General features: G+C 39.4%; 1 protein-coding gene across 1 annotated transcript; it reads left to right on the top strand.

The window, feature by feature from the left end:
• Window positions 1–6: 6 nt before the first annotated feature.
• On the top strand, window positions 7–12,110 carry LOC106901311 (adipocyte plasma membrane-associated protein-like). The gene is made up of 9 exons (XM_014963914.1): window positions 7–33; window positions 1,164–1,253; window positions 1,817–1,938; window positions 5,266–5,364; window positions 6,807–6,956; window positions 7,385–7,497; window positions 8,717–8,877; window positions 10,303–10,498; window positions 11,320–12,110. Coding segments are annotated over exons 1-9 (1,131 nt in total). The 5' UTR covers window positions 7–31; the 3' UTR covers window positions 11,518–12,110.
• The last annotated feature ends 30 nt before the right edge of the window (window positions 12,111–12,140 follow it).

The raw sequence follows: 12,140 nt of genomic DNA, 5'->3' as shown, positions 1-12,140 counted from the left end.
CTCCGAGGCGGGAGCCGCCCGCCGCGACGCCATGTAAGCACCGGGATCTGTGGGAGGGAGGAGGGCGATGGCGTCTTCCCGCCCCCGTGAGGGGAGGTCTCCCCCGGGCGGGCGGGCGGCGGTGAGGGAAACGGAGAGGGCCTGAGGGAGGCGGGGCCGCCATGTTTTACCTCGGGGTGACGGCGGGTAGGGCAGGGCCGGAGTGGGGCTTTCCTCTGTCACAGAGGTGCCTCCGCCATTGAGGAAGCGGAGCAGTGGCTGCTGTCCCGCTGTACTTGGGCGAGTGGTTTCTTATACAGAAAAAAAAAACCCAAACCAAAACCAAATCGTCATGGAGAAACACGAGGTGAATACAGTGAGGAAAGCATGCTGGGCTGGTGGTGATACCCTGCTCCTCCCTCTTCTGTAGATGCCTTTCAACCTTTTAAATATGTCCCTTAAAGGGTTTTTAGCATTTTTCTCCAGAAACATGTATGTTTCATTTCCTGGTTGTTTTGTGTTGTTTAAAATGGTGTAACCTTCCCTAATTGGACTGAAGCGGTCTCTCTGATGCTCTTTCCTGGGCATTGTGGCCCTGCAGCTGAGGAGATGATAGTGGTTGGACCGGTCCCTCAAAGGTGGGTTCTTGTGAGACCCCCATAGCTTCATGTGTTGCCAAAATTTCCTGCCAAGTCCAAAAAAAGCCAGCTAAAAATCTACATGGAAAGGGTTAAGCACAACAACCACCTTATGACTATGTATGCACTTGGTAAACCCCATCACTAGCAAATACTCCCATGCTCTGCCAGGGCAAGGTTGGTAAAAGGCCTTAAAAATACTAGAATGAGCAAAGTTGCTCACCACACAGGTAAGTGGGCTTGTGTCTCTGCCTGCAGCAGTTACGTGCTACTAGAAATGCAACTTGTCAGAAGAAACCTGGTGGTTTTTGGCTGGATCACACATGTCCAGGGACAGGAGGAGCTCCACCAGGGAGACAGCAGGGCAGCAGCACTGGGCTGGTCCTCCGTGGCAGGCACTGCCAGGTTTTTGCAGTCTGCTTTGTCCTCTTTCAGTCTTAATTTTTAGCACTGAAACTTTTTAACTATGGAAAAAAAATGATTCTTCTTAGTCCTCTCCCATTCCTGTATGTGCATGAATATACAATTGTTTTGTTTTCCTCCTAGGTTCCCATCGTGGGGGTTTCCAGCTGCAGTCCTTACAACTTTTGCAAGCATTTACTTTTTACCATCTCCCATTGATCCAGAGCCATTCATGTATGTCCCCCTGCTTAATTTTAAAGTTCAATAGAATACTTGTGTTTGCCAGGGAAATTCCTGTGCTTTCAAAACTTCTCCTATATTTTTTTCACCTTGCAGGAGCAAATAAAACATGTAAGTTCATAGGCAGGAGAAATTGTGTTTCTCAAACAAAACTGGAAAATAGAAACACTTTCCCAAACAAGTGAATTTCAAGCAAAACAATGCTGACCAGTGCAGTATTTATACATACACATAGAGAGATTGTTAGTAGATCTCAGGGTAATGATAGGGAATAAAACTCTAGGATTATGGCAATTCTGTGTTTGTATTGATTTCAGAAAAAAAAAATATCTAAAAAGTCTGTATTCTTTTTAGCCTGGGCCTGCAAGCTCCACAGAATTGCTAATTTAGTTTGAAGTAATAGTTCTAACAAATACTAATAGTTTTAACAAGTTCTTTAAAAAAAGAACTAGTTACTAGTATCTCTGGAGTAAAGTCTTACTGCTTTCCCTTCAAATAATTTTATAGTCCAATGTTGTCTTGTTTCTTACATCTTATTTATTTTTCATTTGGTGCAGTTTTGAAAAGCCACCTCCTGCCTTAGTTGGATCATTGCAAGTGAATAACAAGCTTCAGAGTGGACAAAGAATTTTCACAGGACAACTGAAAGGCCCCGAGTCTTTTACTGTTGATGATGAAGGCAAGTAGATAACTTCTAAATGGGTAAAGTTATACGTCTGCTACGTGTAACACATCTGTTCCATTACATCTGATACATCTGCTTGGTTAAGTTTTTAGAAGATGTAAGAAGTTAAATCCAAGACTTAAGAATTAAATCCGAAGAAAGAAAAATAGGAATGTTTGCTAAATGATTGCTCAAAAATATTAAGATAATTGTATGTTCTTCTGTATCTTCACATTTGTAAACGTATCCCTGGGAATACTCCACAACTTTCTGTTATCTGGTTCTCCCAAGGACACAGCAAATGTCCTGCTATGTTAAAAGGCATAGACCCACAAATTGGTGCCATACAGGGATCTTACTAATTTTGAAGTATAAAATGACATATTCTTTAAAAGTAACATGCAAAACAGCTAGATATTTTTGTGAGAATTCTTCCACATGTGAGTCTAAGCTTGGGCTTGTGACATAGAATTAGTGATAAGCTTACCTTGGTTTGGTTTCTTTTTTTCTATTTCAGGTCTCCAAAACCAGTATTAATTTTCTGCTTGGGCTCAGTACCTGAGTTCATCACACTTTCATTTCAAAAGCTGTTATTGAACATGGAACCAAAAAAGGGAAAGCAAATGGAGTTGTTTTAAAATTTCCATAGTTCTCAGAAACATATTTTTAGAGCAGCTTGGAATATAAAAGAACTTTTCACTGTAATAGAAAACCTCCTCTTATCCGTGTAATTCATCTTGCTTGTCTGGCAGCTGTGAGGAGGCAGAATGGTGGGAAGCAGAGGGCTGAAGTGGTGGCAAGTAGCATGTTTTGCATCTTTTCAACAACTCTTACCCAGAGTGTGACTGAAGTGGGGGACTGTGATGAAAGTTTAAGCCAAATAGAGGAGAGACACTGTGGTCTTCTGTTTAGGACACAGGTTTAGTGCTGTGGACTCAGGACTCATCTGTTCTGGAAAAATAGGGAACAGTGGATAAAATAGATTCCTGCAGTAGTCAGTATGGAAAAGCAGGTAACTCCCAGTCCAGAGCAGTTTGAGCCAGGCAGTTCAGACACCCTCCCTTATTGCTGGTGCTAGTTTTATGGTACTTTTCAAGGAAATACTGAATAGCCCAGGGAATGTTTGTCTGAAAGATACCATCTTGTGTTGTGTGCTGCAGAGGTGAGGGGTAATCATCTGGAACTTCTTGTTTGCCATTGTGCAAGCTGAAATTAGAAGCCTTTTCAGTCCCAGCAGCACAGGCCTGGAAGGGGCCTAGCTCAACACCTCGAATTGAGGCATCCGTTCCCAGCAAATGTTTTCCCAAAACTGTTTCCTTCCTCCTTTCCTCAAAGGTGCTATTTTAAATTGTCATTTTATCACACTTTCTATTCTCCCCCTCTTCCTCTACAGCTTTCAGAAAGGGTATGTTCACAACAGGAATTTTGCAGAGTATATTTTAAATATGAGGACCAATCCTGCAGGTGCTCTGTGTTACCAAATCAAACCTCATTCATGATGTTTAAAGTACTGGTTTGGTTCTATTTTTCTTGAGTGTGTTAATTCTACTATGGATCTTCCCTGAATTTAAGGATGCTTTAGGAGAGTGGATTCAGTCAGTTGAAATCATACGATATGACCAAGGTTATATTAAGTGTGGGGAGGCTGTAGCCTGTTTTAAGTAAATGCAGTTTTCCATATGTGTAAGACAGGATATTACAAGTAATCAGAGTAGTTCTGTTTTGCCTTCACTTTACTACAAATACCCATGAGATAAGTCTAGCACAAAACCCACTTGCACTAGCTCTATAAATCTAAATATACCATCATAGCCCAGTGCATAGCATGATAGAAAATAGCACTACAAGTCTAAGCTTTCTCTCTTTAAATACAGAATCTGGTATGTGATCAGAAATTTCAGCTGTTTCCAACATGCCTCAGGAGGCATTAGAATGTCACTGTATTTCATGACAGCAAAGTTTAGCCTCTGTTTTTTCCCAGGCAAAGTTGTTGTATTGAACAGAGTCTCTGGAGTTCTCCCTTCGGATAAACAGGTGCTTTCTGGACACCAGTAATCCTAGACAATTCTTTTAATCTAGCTCTGACAGCTGATACTTTGAGAATCTGCCCTATTTACACATAACATTTTTCCGTAGATGCGAGTGAGCAGATGCTAGACATTCTTATATCTGTTTGTCTGCTCTGGTGCAAGTGCTCATTAGACAAAGTCAGAATCTGTGGTTTTTTTAGTGATACCGGCACAGAATTGTAGCATAACTTATATGGAGTATCTTTTAACAGCTTTTGCCAACTGACAGTGCACATTTTTAAATGTAAACAAGGCTAGGGTGAAAATGCAGGTCACGTGTAAAGAAAATAATGCCTACTTTAGATCATTCTATGTAAATAAAAGACAAATCAGAGGAATGTTTCCGGACAGTTAACAGACCTTACACTAAAAGTGTATGTCATAGAACAGAGTAAATCTAGGATTGGTGATGTGCATTGTGCTATTTCAGAGCCTGGACTAGTCAAAAGGTAGGAGGATGCTATTTTTCAAAGGTGGGGCTTAATCACTGCTAGTGTTTTTCCTCTGATACTCTACACGGAAGTTTTTGGAGTTAAATACAGTGACAAAAGGTTTGAAGACTTTCTGGGAGGTTTTTGCCTTGTTAATTTAAACACTATAAAAGCAGAGGAGAAAGCAACTGCTAAGGAGGTATCCAATAAAAACAGTGCTTAGTCCTTTAATTCAAATTTATACATTATTTTTTTAGTATTCTGGTAGTTCAAAACCTAAGCAAAACATCACAGCTTAAAAAAAAAAAGCCGCCACACTTATTTTTTTTTGCTTAGGATTTCATGTCGTAGGAGAAGGGTTACTTTCTTGTTTTGGATCAGTCATTGTAATGTTTTCCTTTCATCTACTGAACATTTTAGCCAGCTGATAACATGGCAGAACCCTCAGGACAAGAAGGTAGATCATGTGACTCTGTTAATGCTTTCACTGATTTTCATCGACAGCATGAGAATATCCCTATGAATCTTTAGTCCTGTCCTTGATGTCTTTGCTGCTTAACCCAGAGGAGTCTTAAGATTGCTTTTAATGTATTATGTTTATTTAAAACAAACATATGAACAATTCATATTTTTTCTGATCTCCATTATTGTTACACTTTCTGCTTTATAAAAATATATTTAAAGCAAGCTGTGTATTTTCATGCTTTGTTGCTTTGTGTCTGCACAGAATATTTAAATTAGGAGCAAGAAGGAAGAGTTCATAATCATGAGGAATGTCCTTCTTTTAAGATTTATTTGCCTTGGTCCCTTTTAAAACAGTCTTCTAATGTACTTATTTTAAGGTAATATCTACACTGGTACTGTGGATGGGAAACTGTGGAGGATCAGTGGTGACCAGCTGCATTTCCTTACTCAGATGGGGCAGGATATGCCGGAATGTGGTGAGTGACAGTTTCGATGTGAAAATGACAACAAACTTGCTTGTATAAATATCACTGAATGAGCAACTGAAGTGCTATTTTTGCTGCTGTTAATGTTTTCTGATACTTTTATGCAAATTTGTAAGAGAAACCCACTGTTGTCATGTAGTTTTTCCTAATGCAGGCGGGATTAAGGTACAAAGGCACACTTCTCTAGCCCTTGAGACTGATTTGCCATTTGAATAAGGAACAACATTTTACAGAAGTCCTTCTGTACATAGCTTTTTAAGGGTGGTCTAAAGACATGATTTATGCAATTATTTTCCTGCCTCAAGGGCAAAATGTATGCTAGAAACAGTTCAAATTTTGCACAGGAATCAGAGACTCGGAATAGCCTATCCTACTGCTAGACTGCAAGGTTGCATTTTCTTTCCTTACTTGCAAATGAAGAAGACAAACACCAAAATATTTATATTTTTACCCTGCTGCTTTTTTGATGACTCAAGCAGGCCTGAAAGGCCTTTGAAATAGCTGATTGCCTTTAGCCTGGTTTCCTAAATGTGTGACAGTTATGCAGGTGATTTCCCTATCCCCCAAATCCCTGGGCTATGGGCTAGTCTCGACTGAATTTGAAAGAATCCTTAAAAAGATTACTGAACTTTTTTTACATAAAATACAAAAAATTGACTATGTGGAAGTTAAGAAACCAAAAAATAAGACCAAAATGATCAATCTGTTTGGAGTGGGACCAGAACTCAGCTGCTAACTTTTTGGCAGCTGTCAAACAGCCAGTCAGCTGGTGGTGTGGTGCGTTAGAGCTCTACTGAGCTGTAATGGATGCTATCCCTTGCTTTCTGGAATACGAGGGGAAAATGTGTATTTCAGAGTGGAGGGCATCAGGTTACAAAACTGTAGGGTGTCAAGCTTTACTAATTTCACTGCTCTCACGGAAATTGTTCATTATAAAAATAGTAAACATGGTAGATCTGTTTTTTTGTAGTTTTACCTGAGAACTACTTCTAGGACTTTCACATGACTTGTGGAACTTGGGCTCCTCAGCTATGGGAAGTAGTTAGTTAAATCTTTCCTAAAAGTGGTTTTCTCCCATTATGTTTCTTGGGGATATAAAATAAACAGCAGCTAATCAATTTTGTTTTACTGATTTAGTAATCCTACGAGCTTTTTGGTCATCTGTAAAATAAAGTTGTCTGGGAAAACAGAGTAGAGCTGAATTGCTCTGAAGGTTGGGAGCAAATTTTTTCTTAAGTAGTAAGAAAGAGAGACTGCTAGATTGCCATTATACTGTCACTTCCTTTGCAAGTTACTTTTAGAAACAGTTCAAGGAAGCTTTTATGGATCTGGTTTATTCAAGGATGAAAGTTTAGTGCTTTTCAGCCTGTGCATTTTGGGATCTTCCTTTTGTCAACCTCCTGGTCTAACATATCCTCCTATTTGTGTCTCAGGAACTCCAGACTATGAACCAGTATGTGGCCGGCCTCACGGAGTCCGAATGGATCAGGCTGGTAACTTGATTGTGGTGGATTCTTATTTAGGCCTGTACAAAGTCAACCCAAGGACAGGAGAGAAAACCCTCCTGCTATCGAGTGAAAAAGGTGATGCTATGGTTAGTGGGGAAGTAGATTGATCTTGGGTTTGGTCCTCATGCTTTTGTATAAATTGGAAGATCAAGGCACTTTAATCAGTTGAGATCAGTGCTAATGAGTGTGGGGATTGGGGCTGATTGAAAGCCCATTGGTTTTGTATTTTTAAGATTTGTTTTAAAAATTTAAGTAAAAAAAGCAATGATATTTTTCAGAGGCTTTTGGTTTGGTATGTGTTATGTTAAGCTACAAGCTGAACATATTTCCCAGCAAAGGAAAGTAATTTGGAGCTTGGACTTTAGCGTGGAACAAATTAAAGACAGCAATAGCATTAACTATGACATTTGAAATTGCAATCTTAAGCTTGTGTGGATATGAATAATTTTGAACACTTGGTGGTTTTGTACTTATTTTAATCAGTAGTCATTTTTATTAACCAGGTGTGGATGGGCTGCCTTTCAAATTCCTAAATGGATTAGAAATATCAAAGAAAAATTTGATTTATTTTACGGATTCAAGTAGCAAGTGGGAAAGACGACATCACAAATATGAGGTGAGAGGAGGTAATCTTTGTAGCCATTTGTTCAGGCAGCTTAAGTCTTAATTTTTGTGCTGCCAGCACCGTGTACTGGGTTGCAGAAGAGACCAACTTGTTTCGATTCTGCTTGTGTGTTTTAGCCAAGCATGCGATGAATGCAGCATGTTTGAGCCCTGAGGCAGAGGATGGGCTGTGCTATTCTGTGGCTGCTCTTCCGAAAAAACCCTCTGGGTATGACTGCCCAAAGAAATTGTCATGTGATACACTACAGTCTGGATTTTTACAGCATATTAGTTTCTCTCTGGTATCTGTCTGCAAGCACACTCTTATACCGTAGGAAGTGCAAGGTAGCAAATCACTGGTGTACTTAAAGGTGTCTTTTCTGTGTAGTCACAGCCTTCAAGTAAAACTTTACCTAGAACAAACTGTCTGTTTGGAAAGCTGAAATTCAGTGAGGTCACAGACATAAAGTTTCCCCTGAGTCTCGTCTTTACTACCAGAACTGTGGACAAAATTAAACAAGGAGAAAAATCACATGAAGGGAAACACATTTAATTTAAATTAAGGATGGGAATTAAGGTCCAAGTTATTAAAGGAAAAAAAAAAAAGGTTGAAATACCTTATGTGTGACTTGCTGTTTCTTAAAGCTATCAGAATTATTGTTTGGTAGTATATCATCTTTTCCCTTTAGTATTTCAGACTTGACAAGGGGCTGCCAGCACAAATGACAGACATAAAGGCAGTTTCCTCTTCACAGGGTTTATGTGTACATAATCCAAAGCTGCCTTGCAGATTTTTAGCAGAAGCAACTAAAATTTTAATAAATTATTTCATATCAGAAGTAAAATGTCAGCTGTTTGCTTGCTTTAGCAAACCACTCGTGAATGCTTTCTGGTTTGATTTGAAGGAGTTTTAATTTTTCACAGAAGCCTGATAGGCCTCAATATTTTGCTGAAGAATGAACTGCAGAATAACATATTTTGAATTCTGGCCTTTATAACCCCCACATTCCTCTGATTTTGCAGTAATACTGTGATCAGCCTGGGAAAAGACACAAACAGAATCCTTTGCTCCTTTAGCACTGAGAGCTTATTGTTTTTATAAAGGTGCCATCTGCTGTTCCGTAAAGTCTGCTTTTACCTGATTCATGTTAATACAACTTCTGAATATTTTCTGTTCTAATTGAAACCAGGTATTTTGATAGCCTAGTTTTTCACTAGATGTGTTGATTAAGGTAATTGAAACAAACCGCCTCGGTCGCCTGTTGGCCTATGACCCTGTGACCAGCAGAGGAAGAGCAGTGCTCGGGGGCTTGTACATGGCAAATGGGATTGCGCTGTCTCCCGAGGAAGACTACGTGTTAATAGCAGAAACCAGCATATGCAGAATCATACGGTATGTTAAACATCATTCTCCTCCTAGATATAGAATATTACATATTAGTTTGTGTTACATGGTTTTAATTAATATGTAGACGTGATTTTCATGTTTTTATTTTTCTGGTTTTTCTTACTTTTCTAAAAATGTAAACTGAAGATGTACAGTCAACAGAGTTGCGATTGGACACTTAGTCTAAATTACTTTTTTATATTGCAAGAGTTACAGGTTTTAGTTAATTCTAGGTAGAGATTAACAGTTGTTCTTTCCACTGCCATGTGTTTTTCATACTGATTTACTGAAATATTGGGCTCTAATTCCTTCATACTCAGTTACAATTATCCTGATGACTCCATTATTATAGTTACGACAGAGCTCAGAGGACAACTGTCACTGCATGATTACGATGATTAGCATAACATTCTATTTTTCCCATTTTAAAGGGACTCAGTGGTTTAACAGTTTTTTGTTTCACGGATGTCTGAAAGACAAATTTAGTATTAGTTTTCATTTAACAGGCACATCTTCTATGAATAGATTTTTTTTTAATAGAACTTGGGGGGTACTGTTTATGTTACATACTGTCGCAGATGGACTTCACTCATAAGAGAGAAGCAGCAATATATTTACTGATACAAACCAACAATTTAATAAAGTTTGATAGTAAATGTGACAGTATTTTAACAAGATTTGGTGGCAAGGTACACTTGGTTATTTACTGCATAGAGGAGAGTGTCAGACAGCTGTCAGGGAGCTGTCAACTCCTGTTGAGTTGAGGTTCAGAAGGGAGGTTCACTTCCTTTCTAAACTCCTTCTCAGAGAGGAGTCCAGGTGCCGCTGGATTCAGTCCTCATCCCAATTGGTCAATGGTTTATGTCTAAAGGATTATATATGTGCAATCAATCCTTTATAACAAAATTTAGCATACTCTTAGTCACTTACTGAGGATCTGTTGCAGCAAGAAATCTCTGAAGTAACCTTGAGAGGTGTCCCTGCTGAAGGGGAGATCCTGGTGTGCAGCCCGCTGCTGTTCAGGAGACCTCCACGGGCTCTTGGAGTACCAATGTTGTGGTGAGGTTGGGTGCATTGCTCAAGTTAGCTCTTGGCTATTGTGTCCTTACCTGCCTCCCCAAAACCGCGGTGAGCTGGATGCAGCCATCACGACTAGATGCACCCATTATGACCACCACGGGTGGTCATCACTTCAGCAAGGTTATGAGAGATAAAGGTCAGGTTGATGGTGGAGCACACTGTCACACATGCAGAAAGATGAGTTTTTTGACCAATCATCACTACCCAAATTTAGACCCTCTTTGCATTTGCTACTTCCTGCATTTTGAAAAATTCCTTGCATGACTCAAAACGATGGATCTTCCATGCTGTTAAGCTTACTGCATTCTGCAGCAGCCACTATAACTCATTCACAAAATTCCCTTTTTGCAGCTATTGGTTGAGTGGAGCTAATGCAGGAAAAAAAGAAGTTTTTATGGACAACCTGCCTGGGTATCCGGACAACATCAGATTATCAAACACAGGCTTATACCGAGTTGGAATATCTACTACGCGCTTTCCTAGTTTCTTTTCTCCTTTTCTGGATGTTTTAGGACCGTATCCATTCCTGAAGAGATTTATTGCAAAGGTAACTTTCACAGTGTGTAATATTAACTATCAGTGTCACAATACCATTAATTTTTTAAGTATGAAAGAAAGAACTTGTTATTCTTCATTAGGAAATGCAAGAGACTGCTTCATCTTTACCAGCTAGCACACCGACACATACTAACTTTGATTTTTCTGGAACATTTGAGGAGTGGCTTCTTTTTTACATATTAAACCACAGCAGTTTTACTGTTGTGGTAATACAGAGAACCCATTTATAAAGAAGAAAAATCTCCATTGACAAAAGTAGTCCATAGTTACAAGCTCTCAGCCAGCTATTTATAGCAATGTGGTATTGTCAAGGAAGAAGCCATTTCAGAAAATATAAGGATTTTGCTTGTCAAACTCCACAAAGTCATTCTTGCCAAGCAAGGATCATTGAGCTGGTTATGATTAACCACGCTACTTTTTCTAAGAAACATGCTGCTTTTTCCCTAGAACTTGCACAGGAAAAACACTAAAGTGGGTGACTCAGTGGTGTTCCATCAAGTCCCTCTTATTCCTGTTTTTAGAAAATAGGTGACTTTTGGCAGCTGGAATAAATTCAAACAACTTCCACACCTTCCTATGCAACAGGCACTGGCTGCACTTTAAGATTAGTAAGCAATTACTGGACCACCAGCTTTAGAGACAGTCCAGTGGATATTGAGATTAAGCAACAAAGATTAAGTGACAGCTGAATCTGACTAGAGCAACATCTGGAAGGCCATATATTAGCATTGCCATTTCATTCTAGTCATGCAATTTCTCCCCCCCCCTTGAATGAAGTGTTAACACTGTGTATTTCTTTTTCTAAAACAGGTGACTCCTTTATCGTTCTACAGCATTTTTCTTCACAAACATGGCTTGTTCTTAGAAATTAACAGCAAAGGAGACATTGTGGCAAGCTTCCACGACCCCGACGGTAGCGTCACTTGGGCTGTCAGTGACGTGTTTGAGCATGATGGGAAGGTGTATCTAGGCAATACAGAGCTGCCTTTTCTCGTGGTGCTACAGTAAACTTCATTTTTCATAAGCTGGAGCATGAAAAGAAAGATAGCAGCATTGTTTCAAGCAGCTGTTAAATATTTTTCTCTACTTAATGGAAGACTGCTGCATCACTGAAGGAAGAAGTGAAACTGATGCCATGTGGTTAAGCAGAAATGAAAATACAACGCAGAAATACTTGTTTCAGAAACTTGTGAAAGCCTTGGACTTAAATAGGTTAAAGGTACAAAATCACCTCACTCTATAGTTCAGAAAATAGTCGTGTATATATTTTTAAGCAGTTGCTCATCCAAGGAATTAAACTCTGTAACAGCAACTGAGGTGAATAAGTAGCACATACTCACTGTTGCTCACAGTTCCCATTTTGGAAAAAGCCTTATGTAGGATTTTATTCTTCCTCTTTCCCAGAGGCAGAACACACTGCTTTTAATTATGAATAGCAGTTTCTGCGCTTTTTTGTTGAAGTTTTCCATCTATTCAACATCAGTTTCCAAGGAAATACGAGCAAGTTCAGCTTGCATTTAAGTTTGTTCTCTCACCTGAGTGTTTCTTCCTGGTGCAGTCACATGTTGTCTTGCCAGACACTGTACGTAAGGTTCCCTGTGACCATGCACAAGTCCCTAGTGGCGACTGTT

Source organism: Calidris pugnax, unplaced genomic scaffold (genome assembly GCF_001431845.1).
Source record: "Calidris pugnax isolate Ruff unplaced genomic scaffold, ASM143184v1 scaffold44, whole genome shotgun sequence".
Taxonomy (NCBI): Eukaryota; Metazoa; Chordata; class Aves; order Charadriiformes; family Scolopacidae; genus Calidris; species Calidris pugnax.
This window is presented reverse-complemented; position numbering and strand designations above follow the sequence as displayed.

What these genes read in the sequence shown, in the direction of transcription:
- LOC106901311 (XM_014963914.1), top strand. An exon ending in ATTGATCCAGAGCCATTCAT is followed by an intron (nt 1,254 to 1,816) that starts GTATGTCCCCCT and finishes CATTTGGTGCAG; the next exon opens with TTTTGAAAAGCCACCTCCTG. An exon ending in TTTTACTGTTGATGATGAAG is followed by an intron (nt 1,939 to 5,265) that starts GCAAGTAGATAA and finishes ACTTATTTTAAG; the next exon opens with GTAATATCTACACTGGTACT.